This window comes from Anarhichas minor, unplaced genomic scaffold (genome assembly GCF_050575085.1).
Source record: "Anarhichas minor isolate MPS153535 unplaced genomic scaffold, ASM5057508v1 ptg000012l, whole genome shotgun sequence".
NCBI lineage: Eukaryota > Metazoa > Chordata > Actinopteri > Perciformes > Anarhichadidae > Anarhichas > Anarhichas minor.
This window is the reverse complement of record NW_027466458.1, coordinates 1,293,170-1,312,403: the sequence shown is the minus strand read 5'-3', so window position 1 is coordinate 1,312,403 and position 19,234 is coordinate 1,293,170. Positions and strand designations below refer to the sequence as shown.

Below are 19,234 nucleotides of genomic sequence, written 5' to 3'. Positions count from 1 at the left end.
TTTAAGGGGGAGTCCTGCCTTTAGCTTCTTCACATCTCCTGTCATATTTTTTTGTTCTGCTTTTATTGTTGTTTGCATAGCCCGTCAGTGCAATACTAAACGAAACATAATTAAATCAATTACAATAAATACAGGGGACATATTTAATATAACCATGGAAATGTGAAATAATACAATAGGTCTAATTGTTTTCTCGTTTTTTAATCAGCCAATTATTTTCCTGCTTCATTGCACCATTTGTCTTTATTTAACGTGACCATTTCATTTCATGCAGACACTTTTCATCAGAAACTCCCTGACTGTCAATAATGACAAGTAGGATAGAGCCATGTGACTGGCTGTCAAACAGCTAAATATTTATTAAATTATTGCTGAACACTTTTTGTTTATGTGCCAATAAATGAAAAGCAAAAAAGGTAGATCATGTGATAAGCTAAACTATCTCTTTCCACTTTTTGTGTGTGTTAAAGAAGGAGGTTTGTGTTTCCGTATGTTTCCTGACTTTAAACTAAATCTGACATTTAGAGCTGGACAATAAACTATAATCATAAAAAAGATTTTATTGAAGATATGAGTTATTTGTTGACTAATACAACCGCATTGTCTCTGATCCCACAGGACAAGCAGTGTCTATGTCTAGAATATGTTATTTTTACAACAAATGAACATCTATACAGTTTAGAAAAAGTATTTCTTACATTACATCATATTTGTAGAAGCTTATATATCAACTTTCTCTTCACCTCCATCACTGTGTCTATCTCTCTCTCTGAACCAGCGTCACTCCCCCTTTCTTCAGGACTCTCACCCGTCTCCTCCTCACCACCCGGCTCCCCCTCGGGGTCCTCGGGGCGTACCGGGCCAGGCTCGCCGCCTCTCCTCTTAGGCTGTGAGGTGTCAGAGCCCGGCCGCCTCCCGCCTCCACCTCCCGGTAGCCGTGGTGACGGAGGAACGGTTCCAGGGTTGCTAGGCGATGAGAGAGCTCGTTGATGCGCTTGCGCAGCAGGGAGACTTCCCTGAACAGGTCGTTGACGGACTCGGACAGAGGGCGCACCCTACAGGACGAAGAGAGAATGTTCACTAATATAATATAATATAATATGATATGATATGATATAATGTGAGGTGAGGTTATATTATATTATATTATATTATATTATATTAACATCTTTACAACTGGGAAATTGGGGCTGCTAGTGATAACACATGAGTACATCCCTGACGCCTAGCCTCTCTGCGCCCACAGTGGGGGGTACCAGTTGCTGTGTGGTTCACTTTTACTGTTTTGGATGGTATGTTTGGCTAACCGCTAACATCTATTGGAACCACCACACTGCTGAGTACATCGCTGCAACTCAGCCGCTGTTATGTGAACAGACAGCTTGGTGAGTTACATTTTGTTTTGGCAAGATTATATGACGTCTTATACAACGACTTCCAGCCGATTGCATACATCACCCCTTGTTTTTGAGTGTCGTCTAGACAGGGGTCTAGACGAGGGGTTAGCCAATTGTGGGTCGTGTTCATTCAATCACACAATACAGCAGTTGTCTTTGCAGACACACCTGACAGAGACTTTCCCTCTACCGAGTGCACCTTTCAAGTTGTAGATAGTAAACTCTTGTATTAGGAGGTGATGGAGGCGTTAAAGTTACCGGGAGTAGTCAGGCAGCAGTGCACTGGGCTCAGAGTGCAGCAAAGTCTTGATCTCACGGAAGATGCGTTTTCCCCAGGCATCTAAAACTCTGGTCACACTGCGCACTGAGGCCACATTCACACTGTCCGCTGAAACCAAAACATCACATCATCAGACTTTGATTTCAAGAAAAAAACAGCCTGAATGAATCATGAACATTACAGGGATATGCGTCATAATAACTTTAGGATCCAAACATTAATCTCATGTCTGCAGAGTTTCTTAAATTGCTGCTTTTCATTCAGTTCACCAATAAATTATCTTAATTATTTCACAACTTCAAACATTTTGTCACAAAATGATTTACAGGCCTCCAATCTGCTCATGAATTACCTCCCTCTCTGTAGTTCCAGAACCCATAATCCAGTTCATTCTCCTCGCCTCCTGAACGGGCCCCAGTTGCCATGGCAACCACCATCAGTAGCATCAACAGAGAAGGCGGGGCCATGACGAGCGGATGCTTCCCCGTTTAAGAAGAAAAAAATAGAGAAGAAGAAGAAAAGACAAAAACAAAACTCGTGTTTTGTCAGTTGAAAATGAAAAGATACATTTCTTGAAATTTGTTTCCCTTTATATGCAGAAGAGACAAACAGAATGAAATAAAATAAGTGATGACACACAGGCTTCATGAGCACCAGCCAGAAAAGAGTCAGCAGCATGCAGATGTGCAGATACATCTGTATCCAGTGGTGGAAATTAACCTAAGTTATTACAATTAAGTACAGTGCTGAGTACAATTTTGATATATTTCTACTTTTCCATTGTCTGCTACTTTATACTTTTTAGTCTTTTTACTCCATTTATCTGACCATTTAAAACAATGTGTAGATTAAGATTTTACTAGTAAAATGTGTTTAGGTTTCTGATATATGATGCACTTTCAGAGCTGAATACATATTTTCTCCACTCTTACCAGCTACAACATTAAAATACTGTTTACACCTTAATACATATACAATACCACAACAATAATATAATAAATACAATAACATAATGCTTTGCAAGGGGCAATTCTTCACAATGGATTGTTTTACTTTTGAGACTGTAACTCGACCCACACTATTTCCTTTCTTTTATGTATTTTACATTATTATATTAAGGGTTTGAACTGTTGCTCAACAAACTGCACAGGTTGAGAGGTGCCTTTAATTCTTTGAACTTTAAAACCATCCATTAATAGTTTAAAAAAGATACCTCCTGATTACAACTAATCTTTAAGAAAAATCCATAAAAAATCACTTACTTTAACTGAAAGACTTTTTGTCCGATGACAGTCCTCCCTGTGTGCCTTTTATGAGAACAGAATGACCACATTCCAATCTGACCAAACAAAACTTTTGTTTTGACTCCAATCCCATGACTCCAGGTGTGTGAGGAAAACCAAGAGCGAAGGAGAAAGCCGGCGACCCAGAAAAGAGGCGTCGAAAAAAAAGAAAGAAAGAAAGAGCAGAATTGCCTCCATATGACAAAGTCTGTGAATCACGCAGGTCAATAAAAAGCCACTGACTCACTGTTGAGGAATTTTTTAATGTTATCAGGGAATATGAATTTGGAGGCCGATCAAAAGGCGCTGTTAAAAATTAGCCCGACTATAACCTGATACAGCTTGTTTCACATCTGGACAAACACAGCTGCATCTCTTAACTTTGCAGACTATGAGTTCACTGGGAAGAAGCGTCGCAGGCTGGAATAAAAGAGCAAATGAGCCAATACTCACGACTTTGAAATGATGATAACTCTCAGCAGGAAGTCCCTCTCCGATCTTATTGAATACCAGATGCTCCTCTCCACTGCCCCGGTCTTTTCTCCTTATTTCTCTCTCTCTCTTCACCCTCGCCTCGCAGCTGTAATATAATTAGGAGGAGAGTGTGACAGAACCAGTGCTGAGTTTAAAATCTCCTTATTAGTGGAGAGCTGTCGTATTAGACCCCCAACACACGCCCAACTCCTGCTCTCGCTCTCTGACACTATGACACCCAGCTGCTGCCAGATGTGTGGCACGTGCTCTTCTTTCAGGTCAGTCTCATAATTTAGTCTCCTCTTCTGTGCGGAACAGACAGGTATATGTGTCCTGTGTAATCTCACTCTGCTGCCGGATCCAGTTTCTCCTCAAAACTTGAGTTATAGACCTTTTTCATCTTTCTCTGCTTCTCACTGACCCTCACAAACGCAGCTCTCAGCCTCAACACACCATATTTTTAAAAAAAAGAAGAAGAAAAACTGCCTGGTTAGAGAATGCAGAAAGATGATAATTCAAATTTAAAGGTAAAGTGTTGAAGAGCAGCCGAAAATATGACTGTGTTTATGAGCTCCACTACATGGCTGTAGTTATTCTGATTGAGATTCATACACAAACATATGGATCAGTGTCCGACGTATGATGCATTTCTATAGATTGGACAACTTCACAGTGTATAAAGTAGTGGGCTCCACTTCCACCTGCAATAAATACTGCTTCAATCAGAAACTATTATGGAGTATAGAGTTTACACTCTGACTTACTTACTGTAACACCTTATAAAGAAATACTCAAGTATAGGTCCTGGATTCAAAACGTTAGTGAAAGTACAGAAGTACTGACAACACAGTGTATTCACAGAGCCAGAAGTACAAGTAATCAGTCAGTGTTGTATTGTATTATTATGTTGTTGGATCATTTCTATTGATGCATTACGAGTAAGCTGAACTTAAATGCAAAAGCTGCCATCCATTGGTTGAGCGACGGACATTTACTATTTTGATGAAAGTCAAGCAAAAATGACTAATATCTTGTCTTACAACATTGTAAATGAGCCAAATTCAGTTTGATTAATCAGCATAATAATCAGCAGACTAATTGTGTAATTGTTAGTTGTAGCCCTTGTAGCAGGTCGAGGTGACGCTACTTTTAATGACTTCATATGCTTTCGGGTATAGTTTCATCTATATCAATGCATGTATATAAAGTATTCTTTTTCTGAAAAGCAACAAGAAACCATCGCTGTAAAAGAAATGTAGTGAAGTAAAAGGTACAACATTTCCTTCAGAAAATGTGAAGTAGAAAGTGGCAGTAAATGGAAAAACTCCAGTAAAGTGAAGTTTCTCATAATTGTAGTACAGTACATTCTTTTCCACCACTGGACACTTCAGGGGATATTAGACATTTAATCCACAATGTTTTCAAACACATAACATGTTTTCTACACCAGATTCATGGTTAAAAAGATCAATTTAAAGATCCAATATGTTCTTTTATGTTGTTGCTTCTTGCAATCCGAGGTGCTAATGGATCAATGTTTTTAAGGATTTGTACACTTTACTCTTTACACTTTAGGATAGAGGGGAGATAAGGAGAGGGGATATGAAATGGAATGAATTATTCTTCATTGACTGGCATCCAGATGTTATTCCAGCTCACTGCGTCTGTTTTTCATGCTGTGGCTGAGGTGAGGTCAGAGTTGGCCACTAATGCAGCCAAGAGAGAAAATGGTGAAAGAGTGAAGTGTGGAGAGAGGAGAGAGGAGAGAGAAGACAGGAGAGAGAAGACAGGAGAGAGGAGAGAGGAGAGAGAAGACAGGAGAGAGAAGACAGGAGAGAGAAGACAGGAGAGAGAAGACAGGAGGGGTGAAGGAGGGGTAAAGAAAAACAGACAAACAACCGAGGGTTAAAATGATAATAACAACCGCCGCACCTCAGCATCTGCACGCTGAGTTACTGCTGTGAAGAAGTCACAACCATCAGCCACAGCTGGTTCACATTACCAACTGGCAGTTTGCCACCTTTCAGCTGGATTCCAGCCTCTCATACACACACACACACACACACACACACACACACACACACACACACACACACACACACAAACCACATTCTTTCTCTCTCGCTGCTCGAGTCCATTGCTTCCCCTGTCTTTTAAAAACCACATGACGAGGTGTGCGTTCATGGCTCACACTTTTGTTTCTCCAACACTGTCCCGCTGTGGAGGAAAGCCAACATTGCACTTCCCTTCGCAACCAGAGGCTGACGTAAGAGAAATAATGCAACCAGAAAAAAATCCCTCTTAACACAATACAAAGCAAGTTAGGGGCCAACGTTTGTACCATTTTATTTCTATGTGGATGTGTCCTGGTGGTGTGCAATGCTTTCAGGCTTTAATGTTAAATGTCAGTTTTGAATGTTCTTTTCATTTCAATCAGGAGAGACAAGTCAGATAAAGAAAAGATAATTGTTTATTGTGAACAAATGATATGTGATGATAAAGTCTTCAGAGTCTGTGGCGCTAGGACTCTACAGGGAGATTTGTAATCGAGGGGCGTCTGCCCTGAGCAGCAGCAACATAAATCCCCCTGTGGAGTCAAGATACTGGTGGTGATGGTGGCTGATGAGGCTGATAGAATGATGAGTTGATGAAGCTGATGGATCTGCGAAGATTGGGCGGAGGTGGTGAGGTGGAGGGTTGCGTAACAGCAGCAAGAACGTACTGAAGGTAGAGAGACAGTCATATTTAAAAAGAGACAGCAGCAAGATGATAGGCCGACGATGTAATTGTGTCATTGTGCTATTGGATAGAAGAGACCAGCTGATCTAGACAGCTAATAAACATGATCAACAGCCCAAAACAATAACAGCAATGAAATAATAAGTGTGTATGCGTGAGGAGTGATCGGCAGATGTATGGGAAATAAACGACGGGTTTAGGCATGCGAGAGTATAGTCTTCCTGACTTACGCTCGAGCTTCATTAGTGCTCCCAAAAGTCTCAAAATAAACAGAACATTTTGAGGAAGTGGTTTTGCCAGAAACAGGAAGCCCAGCACTGCATTGTATGTACCAAGACAAACTGAAACACTGAATAGATACAACCTCAACGAGGTAGACTAACAGAAAAACCCCAAGGATCACAACATGGAGGCTCGTCAAGTTTGGCATCTTTCTTTCATGTGGACCTGGATGTTTGTCTTTTTCTTCCTAGCTGTGTGCTCAGGACTGGAATCACCAAGTAAGCCATCAAAACTATATTTTTGACAATGTACTTATGGAGTAAAGGTTGAAACTTGGTAGAAACAACTTTGTGGATCACTAATGTAACTCTCCGATTGTTTGCCGTCAAGGAAGTTTAGATATGTGTTTCTTTAGCATCACATCAACGATTATTTTCATTACCAATGTACTTTTTTTTTAGGAATCATATATTCTACCTTATCTATAAATGTAACAAAAGGAAAGTGTTCCAATTGCTTCTTTTGTCCGACCAAAACCAGGCAAAAATTCTTTATAATAATGATGTGAAAGGGAGAAAAACAGCAAATTCACACATTTGACAAACTCTAGAGAACGTTTTTGCTTAACAACTGATGGACTTCTCGAGTAATCGACAAATCATTTCAGCTCTAATATGAACCTCTATGTCCCCTCACAGAACTCCGCCTGAAAAACACAGTCTTTGTGGCCTTTGCAGGCGAAGAGCTCAACCTGACCTGTGTGCTGATGATGCCAGCAAACCAAAGCAGGGACAACCTGACGTGCTCCGATCCGCTCGAGAAACAGATCTTTACACGTACCATCAACGAGAACTTTGATTTGAAAGAACTGAAATTTGATCTGATATTGAAAAACGTGACCAGTTCAGGAGAATACAGTTGCCAATATAAAACAGCCAAAGTGTACTGGTACCTTCGAGTGAGAAGTGAGTATGAAAAGGAGAGAATGTGAATGAAAAAATTGAGGTTGAAGTGAACAGTTGTTTGAGTTTTGTTGGCAACGATTGATTGAATGATATCCATGAACACATAGTGTGGTAATTTCTTGGGAAACCAGCAAAGAAAAAGTGAGGTAGTGGTGGGACAGGAAGCCGATGCTGAAGTGGCTGAAACTTGTATTTAGTTAATGATCTCAATCTCTAGTTTCAAGTCTTCTTCAATACATCATGATGTTCATTTAGTAAATGATGGTCCATTTAGAGTCAAATAGACCATTAACCAGGGTATGCTTTAGGGCGGGGCTACCTTGTGATTGACAGGTCGTTACCAAGGCGTTGTCTAGTCTGGGAGTTGTCAGTGTTGTCGTCTTACAACTTTAACCCTTTCACAGTGAGTTTTCAGTTCATGAAAATGAACTGTAACATTTTAGTCACCTAAAAATGTCTGATTCAGCGTTTGTACTTAGCTCCACCCTCTGGTGTCACTTCTGTTTGCAAATAAACAAGATGGCGTCGGCCAAAACGCCGAACGGCTTCAAGTAGTCAGTCCACAAACCAATGGGTGACGTCACGGTGACTACTTCCACCTCTTCTATGCAGTCTATGGTGTAAAGTTTGAGTGGACATGGGATTTCAATAGTTCAACCAACTGATGGTTTAATTTGGAGAATAGTAAGAGCCCACCAAGAAGAAAAATCTCATAAAAAATTTACAGAATTTTGTGCCAGAAATATATATATATTTCTTTATTGTCCCTTCAGATTTAAGGTGGGACCCCTCGGAGGATGTTTTTCCAGGGGACAGGGACCTCGACACAGAACTCATCGCAGTCGCCATCTTCACCGGTGTGCTGCTGGTTTTCAGTGTGGTCGGCTCAGTGTATGTCTTCAGAGGACATGGGGTAAGATGTGTCCTGCTCAGGACCTCAGACATTAAGAAACAGCATGTTGTAATGTCACAATATTGCTTTGTTATGACAGATGAGTTTCTGAAGCTCTAGATGAGGTTGAGTGTTTTTAATGTACAATTTATATTTAGTCAATCAACACAAAATTAGCTATTTGGTGGTTGTCCTGAAACTTCTTCTTAATATAGAGCAGCCAAGATACATCTGTGACTAGCAACCACAAACCCAAATCAAACCTTCCCTTTGTGAGTAAGGTCATTGAAACGGTGGTGTACCAGTAACTAAGTCACCTCCTAAACTCAAAGGATTCACCAATTCATTAATAAAGAATTAAATATATAGACACACTGGAAAACTGGGCTGGAATCCTGCTATATCACAAGAAGATCAAAATGACTTTTAGCCTAGTTTGTGCGTTATTATCCAGTTTTTGTCATTATTAATGTTTCTTTTAATGCATTAAATTGCCATCGTTTAGACAGACTGCCTCACTGAATGTGGCAACCGTGGCAGAAAACAAAAGCAGAACATAGAAGAAAGGAAAGAAGAAGAGATGGAGGAAGACAACGTGGATGTGATAACAGCTCCGTCTACGTCTTTCTATGCCGTAAGCATCTTTCTGCTCATCAGTGTAAAGATAGACAAATATTTCACTTGAATTCAACGCTGCCACGTCATTTTTGTCCATCGTCTTCCCTGCATTCACATGTTTATCTTTATATTTCTTGTAAACTGATATGGGAAATTCTCACAGAGTCTACAGACTCGGCCCACGTCCATTTATGATGTGCTGGACCACTCAGCTGTCAGCAGAGAGCCAGACCGAAGCCAAGCTAAACCTAAGGAACCCAAAGAAACGGTCAGTGTGGACTTCAGGTGCTTCGTCATGTTTCTCTGTTATCAGCGGAAAGTAATTCAACATGCAGTTGGTGACCTGTCTTCTGCTTCCTCCACAGGTGGCAGAGACCACACAAGACCAGCATGAAGGCGTATTTGAGTCTGTCTATGAGAATTTTTGAATCAGAGATAAACTTGTTCCAACAGATTGAGATATTTATATTAGTGGCTGAGATGATCTCAGTTTGCTTTGCTGAGTTATTGTCACATGTTATCAGAAAGTATTTAGATTCTTTAAAGTGAAAGTAACAAAAAAACACAATTTAAAAAATACTCTGTTACATGTAAATTTGTCAAGTAAAAACACAAAAGTATTATCAGCAAATAATACTCCATTATGCAGGCAAATTGTGCAATGTATTATTTTATTACTAAGGATATATTAACATTCTGTTTGGTTGAGGTGTAGCTAGGCTGATAATAACTAGTAACTAGTAACTATTTTACTGTAAAAATACACCGCATAATAATCCTGCATTGTTAATAATGAGCTGTCAAACCAATGTAGTGGAGTAAAATGTACAATAAAATGAAAATCACAATGTTTCCCTCTATATAGTAAAAGATAAAATAGTATAAGTAAAGTATCTCAGAGTTTTACTACAGAAATTGAAATAAATAAATCTGCCACCAGTCTCAGTCTGAATTATGTTTGTTTTGTAGCATATCTCCTTATTTGGGCATTTCCGTCTGTGATAAGAACCATCCTGACCAATGACATTGCAAGGCATCGATTCTACGAGCCAATGACAACGCTCTTGTCAGTTGGACTTCCTGGTTTGGTTTGTTGTGCTTTTCTACATTGATCATGGCTGCAGAGGGCGATTTTCTGGCGAGATACCGTGCTGTTTCAAATAAACTAAAAAAGTAAGGTTGAATTACAGTACTCCAAATAGAAAGAGGACTGAATATCAGCGTTAGCGTAACATCTCTTGACAATAATGCTACAAATATACACAGCTAGCGCTTATAAGCTAAGTTAAGCTAATAGTTAGCATGTCCCTGTCATGACTGTCAGCATCACATGACGCTGTTTACCGTTACCTTTAAGTGCTTGTAATGTAGTTTCTAAGGAAATATCATGTTAATAGATTGAAATTGTTGATTTGAGGTTAATTAAAAGTAGTAACTGATGTGTAGTTACTTGACAGCTAGCGTTACCGGTGTGGCTAACGTTAGCTATAGTGGCTAAACTAGCGAAGCACACATTCATTCTTCTGTTTAGCACGTAAACAGTTACCTGAAGCGTATTTGCTGGCTTGCTAAATGTCTAATTGTGATGTTTTAGAAATGTTAAATACTTGTGTTTCCTTGTGGCAGACGTTTTCTCCGGAAGCCCAATGTAGCGGAGGCGAGTGAGCAGTTTGGTAAGTGTCTCTGTCAGTCACTGCACAACCTACCGCTACCTTTACACTTACAAAGGCCCAATCCCAACGTCCGCCCTGCGGCCTTAAACCCTGAACCCTCAGAAACTTACTGTTGTCACCTGGTAAATGGTGTGAGTGTGAGAGACCGTAAGGGCTTAAAATGAGGCAAATACGAATTGGACAGCACTGTGCTAGGTCCGTGAGTTTGGAGATTGGGATTGGGCCAATAAGAATATATATTTTACTGTTTTCACTTTGTGTTTTTAGGTCAGTTAGCTAAGGAGCTGAAGCAGCAGGACTGCCTTCAGTATGCTGCCTTCTGTAACCTGGCCATGGCTCGGTGAGTCAACACCTATGTTCTTGTATCACTTAAGTACACTTGTATATGTATTCTCATACCTTTTGCACCAGATTGACCTGGAATCATCTCAGAGTCACAATACAGGAGACATTCTGTGGCCAAAAGCATTCAGCCACCTTTGTCCACATGCGTTTGTGTACTTGCGTTGCTCCCAATTCTGCGGAAAGCTTTCCCAGAAGTGCGGAGGCTGTTGTAGCAACTTTAGATGAGATGTTCAAGACCCACATATGGTTGTAGTTTTACAGGTGTTCACATAGTTTCAGCCATGTACTGTACTTAAAGTCCAACCTTCAAATCACTGAAGATCCCTCAAGTAACTGCTGTTTCTTTAAAAAGCATGTAAATGTAATTTGTGACACGTCGATCCCACTCAAGGGCTCGACCGGAACCACCAAACATTTACTAAAATGTCTGTGCATTCATTTAGTAATTTGTCAGTTCCCCACTAGCATGTCGGGCACAGCGTTATCGTGTTTGTTACAAACATTTGAAACTCTTGCTACTCTGTTTTCAGCCCAATAAACGCTGATTGGTCTAATGGCGATCACATGTTTACTGTTGACCTATTGGATTGTGTGTCGCACACCCTGAATATCCTGACTGCAGGTGTGAGCAGACTCTTTTCAACGCTCCCGGAGAGGCTCTGGCGTTGACCGATGCTGCCCGCCTCTTTCTCTCATCTGAGAAGGAGAACAGGGCGCTGCAAGCCCCGGGCTTTGATGAGCACCTTCAAGCTGCTCTCAACTGCTACAGTTTTGCCATCAAGGTACATGATGACTCCTAGTTTTATTTCAAGTGCTTGAAGCAACAGTTTTTCTCTGAAAATATCTGGGAAATGAAAGTTGTAGTACATTTTATGTGAATTTAGTAGTTTATTAAGGGTTTCAGAGTAGATCATGGAGTACATTCCTGTATTGTTTCCACATTTCTAAAGAGGCCGTAAGATAATGCTGATGTGCAAATGGCTTACAGGTGCACATTGAGATGAACCAGCCTGTGATGGCAGCCAGCCTGTGTCTAGAACTTGGCAATGCTCTCAAGGTAAAACTCGGCTCCAAGCCGTCCTGAAAGATAAATGAACTTGATCTTTGCTTTTGATTTTGACTTGGTGTACTGCTATTCGAATGACAAGTTAATCTCAACTCCTCCTCTGGTCTCAATAGGAGATGAACAGACCAGGAGAGGCCATCGTTCACTTCCAGAGGGCTGCAGAGCTGCAAACACAGACGCCGATTGAAGCTCTGCTGTCGATGGGAGAAATAGCCACGTGTAAAATTCTCACCCGTGAGTTCGGTGCTGTCTGTTTACATCGGATACGTAGCTGATGAGTGTTTTACGTGCACATGTTATTTGACTCAATTATCTAGAGTTTACACTTCTCTTGTGGTTTTTGCAGGCGACTACGACGGTGCTCTGTCGGTGTTCACAGAGATGCAGCTGATGTGCCAGGAGAGAGGACTGCAGCTACCGGGCATCAACACCCCTGTTGGTGAGGCTTTGCATTTATCTACAAGCTCCACCTGCTTAAAATAATCGTATGCATTTTCAATGCTGAGATCAAAAGCTGGATGTTTAAACAAACTCAAGAAAAATACACCAGGATCAGTGCTCAGAGGCAGTGTCTCACTTTCTGATGTAATATCGTTGTTGCATTTTATTTGATTTTATTTCTTCATTTTCCTGGAAAAGGGGCATTTTTGGACATTGTGGCAAAATGTGAAATCTCCAGAGTTCTGCTGCTGATGTTACTTGAGGTAAGCATGTTGATTTCACATAGAAATACAAGACATTGCCAGAAAACTATCTTTATCACAGGGAAGTGGAGAATATGGCCTCAATAAGGGACAATCATTTTTTGAAGAATGTATCAAACAGTTCTGTTCACTTCAAAGCTATGTTTAAAGTACTGTTACCACTGATACACAGCAACATGAACACTGTGCAGACCAGTTACATAAAAAAACACTTCCACATCAACAACGACGCAACACAAAACATTGCATCACTGATGCCAAGTATTGATATTGTATCCCAGTACTGATGCATCCCACATCTGTACATGACTTCCTGGTGCAGCAGCACATTAATTGGTCCGACGTTGCTTGTTTTCCCGAGCAGCCCCCACCTCAGAAGTTGTTACCAGAACATGCCCAGACCCTGGAGAGATACGCATGGGAGTCTTTTGACCCTCACAGCCAAGGTAAAAGCACCTCAATATCCATCTATTATTCAAGCAAAAAACACATGAATTATATGCGCTTGTCTTTTCACTGTGAATCACATATTTGGTGTAATCATGGGTCTTGTCCTCTCCTTCAGTGACCTTCTTGCCCGAGAATGTTTTCCTGCTCCTGCAGTCAGTAGTGGTGAGTTTTATCATCCACATACTTGTACAGTTCACAGGATTTCCTGATCCTTCATACAGGAAAAATAATGGAGTCTGTCTTCCCTTGCCAATGGAATGATTATTTTTGTTCCATTAGCAGTGGTGTTAGTGCGTGTAGTCTTTTAATACCAGGCCACCAGTATTCAAAGTTCTTGATTGATGTTTATTGACTTAAATCAAAAGATTAAAGCTACTTGTTTTGGGATGAACAGACTGTATCCGCATTATAAATATGCATAATCACTGACAAGATGCTGAGAACTTGTCAAGGTCATGTGACTCTGCAGTTCTGGTTTATTTCGTGCAGCGTTTAACAGCCAATCTGTTTTGCAGATGGCGTGTCAGGAGAAAGACACAGAGTCCCTCAAATCTCTTCAGACCGAGCTTTGGTGAGCACTCAAAAATGTTAATTTCCATCACGTGATGGGGATCGAGCAGCATTTCTATTGCTTCTCGGTCTGCGTTTTCCGTATTGATTATGTGTCGTTTCTTCTCTCCCCTCAGGCCGTTTCTGACTGCAGAGCAGAATCATCTTCTCCACCTGGTGGTTCAGGAGCGCATCACACCGTCTGGACAAGGCATTTAGTCCGCTTTACTACCCTTCCTCTGGGAACGATACTTAATATAATGGAACATTCCTGTTTCTGACTGGGTCTGTTGTAAGGCCCGAAGAAGTGTTGTTTTCAAAACCTCGATGTTGTAACTTGCACTGAGAGAAACACCGAACTTTCCCCTCAGAAAGCGAAGTCCCACAGATTTCAAAATCCGTGAAAAGCCGATGGGATTTTGTAGTACTGTGTTGCTTCTTTTTTTGTTGTTGTAGAGTTTTTAATTAAAATATCAATTAATTTCAATGAAATCTTGTGTGTTCTCAAGTGAAGGCCACAGAACTGGACCAATGAATACATATTTATTGTGCAACAGTGACGTTTGTTGCAGTTACAGCAGTTTAATCGATGAAACACGAAGGCTTTTGGTATGATTTGTTTTATTATTAAATGATATGGCTTGAATTCCAATGTAATTACAAACAAAACCTATTGCATAGTTTTGAATTATGGTGAAATTAAACATTGACCTCCATCCTGGTTCACTTAAAGTTCAGCTGTACACATTGCATGCACTTTTCTTATGATAGCAGCCAACTACACACACAAAATCAAACAACACTCCGTAAAAAATGTTACAAAAATATAATGGTTACAATGTACATAGATTAAAAAAAGGATACACTATACTTCAGTTGTAAAACGAGGATACATGATTAAAACTACTTGTGCTGTATATTGAGGCTGGTCTTTCCTGATTGTTCAAGTACTACAACAGGACTGTTGTAGCTTTGCCAACATGCTGTACCTTCACAGATGCAGTATATTCTTCCACTCTGGAAACCTGCAGTAGTAACTGTCAGCCTCACCACGTGATTATACAGGATGATAAGCACTTTCATCTCAGAGTATTTTCAACTACTAAATCTCTTAAGGGCTTTTCTCCTCCCACATGGTCAACTTAGTTCGATTCTTAAAGGAGTAGTTGGACATGTTGTGGAAGTATTTCTCTTTCCTTCTTGCAGAGTTGGATGAGAAGGATTATACCACTCTCATTTCTGTTTGGTAAACATGAAGCTATCTGCGGCAGTAGGTTAGCTTAGCTTAGCACAATGACTGGTAAACAGCTAGCGTGGCTGTCAAAACTCCGCTAACCAGCACTTCTAAAGCTCAACTTTCTTCTCGTTTGTTTCGGTCGACGCGTGGCCAACAAACACTGCAGCTCATCGCCCCCAGAAACCACAATTTGTCATTTTTACAATTTGCTTTTTAGCTAGCAGTTTCCAGTTTTTATGCTAAGCTATCCCTCTGCTGGCAGTAGCTTTATACTTAACACACAGATATAATACTGGCATCAACCCTCTCTGCAAGAAAGCTTGTATATTTCAAACTACTCCTTTACAGTACTAATGGCTATGGACTATTCTCCAATTGTATATGTAACTACATTTTAAAAGACCATTGATTCATTCATTATTTTATGGATACACTGCTATGAAATAAGCACTTTTAAAAGGTTGCACCCTCCTCATCACAACCATCATGTTTTAGCCCACACTGCCCTCCTCTCCCTTTAATCAAATAGAAATCTATGAAGTAAAATTGTCAAGTTCAGCCCTTCATGTAATATAAGCATGAGCTCCATTTCAATTTATAATATTCAAAATATAAACAAATGGCTCTTTTAAGCAATTGGACATTATCCTCCCCCGTTTTCCTAGCTGCAGATGTAGATCATCAATCTTAATGTTTTGTCCCCCCCCCCCCCCTCCAATTTATGAAGCAAATCCCATTCTTTTAATTTCCCAAACTCAAACCGGGATCATGATCCCAGGCCTGACCTCGGTCCTCGGCCCCTTTATCCTCTCACTCGCTCTTCTTCCTTAGGATGAGGTAGGTGATGGCTAAGATGAAGGCGAGGACAAAAGAGATCCAGGCCAGGACATAGGAGTGTCCGTACCCTCCCTTCGTCTCATTGGCGTGGAACTCGGCCGTGTAGACTGAGGCCGCTATCATTATACACAGGCCTGCCGGAGAGAAAAGCGGGAAAAGTTGTCACATGGACGCAGACGAGGCAATTAAGAAGTCATCCTTTTTCATATTGCGAGATGAGGCTCATGAACAAGGACGGTGTAGCAGACGGTTCCACTGAAATCACAACTAAAGATGACTGTTTCACCTTGCTAATTTACCAATTAGATAAAGTCACGACAATACATGTTAAAATGTTACTTACTTTTACTTAAGTTAACGTTCTGAATGCAGGACTTCTACTTGGAACACAAAACTGCACCCGTAATAAAAAAAACATCTCAACTTCATGAGATATTTAGCTCTGCTCTTCCTCACTTCCTCTGAGAGGAAGTGAATACATTTTAAAGCCGTTTTATGCTCGGTCCTATCAAATGAAATGATTTACAGCTACACAGATGTCTAGAACAACTCTGAAGTCAAGCGTTTAGCAGCACATCCTCCATGGAAAAGTACAAATCTCCGCTACAGGAAGCAAGAAAAATAAATCGATACTTCTTGACGTTTGCCTCCGGGTTACTTACAGGCGACTAGCTGTAAAATGCCGGTGAAGGTGAACCTCTGGCCCTTGGGCAGGGTGAACAGCTGAGCCACAAACACAAACAAGGCCAGAATGGCGAAAATACAGGCCAGCACTGTGGTGGCCTGCACTGTCTGGAGATATTCTGTAGCAGCAGGACGACAAAACAGACACACAGTCAGTGAAAGGCCCACATCAACACAGGAACAAGGCAATAGCACTGTTTAAATGTCATGCATTATAACTGCTCTATTATTATTAGCATCCATACAATAATCACTGATAACCTCTGAGCACATTGTGTTACAATCCCCTAATCAGCATCTCAACACATTGAATGTCAAGTCGGATCGCGTCAACATGTGAACTTCACCCTCAGGGTAGTTTTTCAGGTTGGTGTAATGCCAGGCGCTGTTCGTCAACTCCCATCTGCCCCACAAGTCAGTTGACACTGTATCAGTGATCCACCAGGCCTGAAGACATACGGGAAGATGGGAATAAACACGTATCTAGAATATCAGGGTTCGTTTAAATGCTTCAACTTTAGTGCCCCCTTATGTGAGCTCTTACTAAGTTTGTTTTCTAGCACTTAGACCTGCTTTATCATTTTAAAAAGACAAAAATCTCACTTTTTACAATATGGGACCGTTAAATATTCCATAAGAGCTGGTGAAAGTCTAACACTGTGGGTGGCAAAATACAGAAAAAGCATATATTTTGGCATTTAACGCCTGGGTATTTCCATACAGAAATACATATTGCTTGAGGAGTATGAAGGATCTTGCAAGTGCCTTTTGGACGGCATTTATTACCTCATTTAAAACCCTTTTGTTCTTCCTTTCAGCACTGGGGGGGGGAGTTAAATGAGAAAACAAGAGAGAGAGAACAATAATCCACTCACGTTATCAATGACGGCCACCAGGAGCAGGATGATGGTGGTGATGTGCAGAACAACGATTCCAGCCAGCATCAACATCGTGGCCTTTTGTAAACTGTTAATAACAAGTGGGAAAAAAGGACGCACGCCGTTATTTATTATCCAGTGTGTAGGCACGAGGGAAAGTCAATTCACACAGCTGTCCCAAATTATTACGGGACACTCGAAACAGAAAGAAAAGAAAAAAGAAACACTGACAGAGAGGAGAGCCGTTGCATGCGAGCCCAAACTCGCCCCAGAAGTCTCGCAGACGGACACATTTTTGAATCACGCACATCTGCTATCTCTCACACACACACACACACACACACACACACCTCACACAACCGGTTTCTCATCTTTAAAAAAAGGTTTATTTACGTTAGCAGGCCCCAGAAACACTTATCTGTTTGCTTAACGACTCGTTATTTTTTCTCGGCTTTAGTCCGTTTCCGTCGACAAGAAAGGCGCTCTTGTTTAGACGGTGTTAGGGCATTCCTCAAACGGGCTGCGCTCCGTTACGCACACACACACACACAGGGCCTGTGCTAGAGTCAACAACTTTGAAAAGAGCGCGAGAACACGACGACAGAAAACAATAATAAACACACCTCTAACTTATCTACACGCATATAAACACTGTTGTCTGTTCAACTCAATGATCGTCCTCAGAGGTTAGCGCTGCGTGGTCTTTAAAAAAAAACGTTTTGCGCTCATCCGCACAATTCTTCAAAGCGCTGGTTGGAAAATCTGTAGTTTAACTTTTCTGCACTCTACGCAACAAAAAATAACAAATACTTTCACAAATGATGCGCGAGAGCGTTTTCACGGCGCGCGGTGCGTAAAACACAACTTCACAAAGTGTAAACAACGTGGATTAAAAGTTACCTGAAAGTGCTTTGACGCACGGCGATTTTGGGAATGTGAAACAGCGTAGACCCACCCAGCTTTGAATTCACAGCACACACATCACCCTGTTTTCCCTCTCCATTCCCTCTCTTTCCTCTCACCAAGCCCCACCCATGAAGTTTCTTTTTTTCTCTCCCCCTTTCAATGAAATGTCCAGACGGTTGTCCCTTCAGCTCCAAACTGCGCGTAAAGAGGATCACTCATTTAAAAATCATTCAGACTTTTGTGTTCCTCAGATCCCCACAGCTTGATGATTTATTTTAGTGACATTTCCCATCTTTGTACAGCTACAGCTCTACTGTATCCCCCCCCCCCCCCCCCCCTATGAATACGAAATATAATTTTGTAAGCACATAATCGTGTCTTTTGCTTGTGCCTCCACGCTCTTTGCCGGTTCATTTAACACATAAAATGACTTCTCCAAAGATGGGACATTGAGAGGCGAGCAAGGACACCTTCATTGACACCAACGTGTTTGAAGCAAGTGAAAAGTGAAATGAAACACTGGCTCATGTAGATTGCAGTTTCGATTGCCGAGATTGAAATAAAAAAATCAATTAAAAAAAAGCCTTCAATAGATTATTCAGTGTGGCTGCATTGATTCTGCTCTTATCACATTAAACACGTGTTGAGTTTGTTAACAGCAGCAAGACGACAAGAAGCATGTGCAGGAACATGATTTTTCCTCACATGAGCACTTAGTAATCCAATTATGCGACACTTTGTGGCAAAATATAAAAATACATATATATATATAATATATATATATTATATATATATTATATATATATATACAGTATATGTATTGACATTTAAATCCTGGATATTCTCAAGTGGTTCAATCACACATGCAGTGGCCTGACCTTCCATTGAAATGTCATTCATAAAATACACTTAGCTTTTAACCTTTTCCTGCATTTGTAAACTGCATTTGACTATAAAACATTTTTTGGGTTTTTCCTCTGTACACTGAAAACACAAAAGGGTCGGAGTAAAAAAGGAAAATTCACTCACGTTAGC

General features: G+C 40.7%; 4 protein-coding genes and 1 long non-coding RNA gene across 6 annotated transcripts; 2 read left to right on the top strand and 3 right to left on the bottom strand.

The window, feature by feature from the left end:
* Positions 1 to 201: 201 nt before the first annotated feature.
* Positions 202 to 3,873, bottom strand: LOC142948598 (uncharacterized). 2 transcript variants are annotated; one of them, XM_076090728.1, is made up of 5 exons: positions 3,414 to 3,873; positions 2,940 to 3,056; positions 2,030 to 2,156; positions 1,656 to 1,785; positions 202 to 1,055 (listed from the first exon to the last, which is right to left on the bottom strand). In XM_076090728.1, the coding sequence occupies exons 3-5, from the start codon at positions 2,142 to 2,144 to the stop codon at positions 758 to 760; spliced, it is 543 nt and encodes a 180-aa protein (XP_075946843.1). In that variant the 5' UTR covers positions 2,145 to 2,156; positions 2,940 to 3,056; positions 3,414 to 3,873; the 3' UTR covers positions 202 to 757. The 2 variants fall into 2 exon arrangements, with proteins under 2 accessions (XP_075946843.1, XP_075946844.1); XM_076090729.1 differs by lacking the exon at positions 3,414 to 3,873 and having other exon boundaries at positions 2,940 to 3,379.
* A 2,013-nt stretch (positions 3,874 to 5,886) lies between these two features.
* Positions 5,887 to 10,582, bottom strand: LOC142948236 (uncharacterized). The gene is made up of 2 exons (XR_012953472.1): positions 10,478 to 10,582; positions 5,887 to 6,155 (listed from the first exon to the last, which is right to left on the bottom strand). It is a non-coding gene; the product is annotated as an uncharacterized LOC142948236 (long non-coding RNA).
* On the top strand, positions 6,340 to 9,815 carry nfam1 (NFAT activating protein with ITAM motif 1). The gene is made up of 6 exons (XM_076090118.1): positions 6,340 to 6,673; positions 7,094 to 7,360; positions 8,134 to 8,273; positions 8,758 to 8,886; positions 9,034 to 9,138; positions 9,236 to 9,815. Exons 1-6 carry the CDS (start codon positions 6,580 to 6,582, stop codon positions 9,296 to 9,298), a joined length of 798 nt encoding a protein of 265 aa, XP_075946233.1. The 5' UTR covers positions 6,340 to 6,579; the 3' UTR covers positions 9,299 to 9,815.
* Positions 9,919 to 14,574, top strand: f8a (coagulation factor VIII associated). The gene is made up of 12 exons (XM_076090117.1): positions 9,919 to 10,043; positions 10,497 to 10,543; positions 10,811 to 10,883; positions 11,511 to 11,670; positions 11,877 to 11,945; positions 12,068 to 12,188; positions 12,301 to 12,393; positions 12,594 to 12,658; positions 13,023 to 13,104; positions 13,224 to 13,270; positions 13,624 to 13,679; positions 13,795 to 14,574. Exons 1-12 carry the CDS (start codon positions 9,985 to 9,987, stop codon positions 13,874 to 13,876), a joined length of 954 nt encoding a protein of 317 aa, XP_075946232.1. The 5' UTR covers positions 9,919 to 9,984; the 3' UTR covers positions 13,877 to 14,574.
* Positions 14,097 to 17,641, bottom strand: LOC142948235 (epithelial membrane protein 1). Its single transcript, XM_076090120.1, has 4 exons — positions 17,291 to 17,641; positions 16,763 to 16,862; positions 16,394 to 16,534; positions 14,097 to 15,865 (listed from the first exon to the last, which is right to left on the bottom strand). The coding sequence occupies exons 1-4, from the start codon at positions 17,363 to 17,365 to the stop codon at positions 15,705 to 15,707; spliced, it is 477 nt and encodes a 158-aa protein (XP_075946235.1). The 5' UTR covers positions 17,366 to 17,641; the 3' UTR covers positions 14,097 to 15,704.
* Positions 17,642 to 19,234: the final 1,593 nt, after the last annotated feature.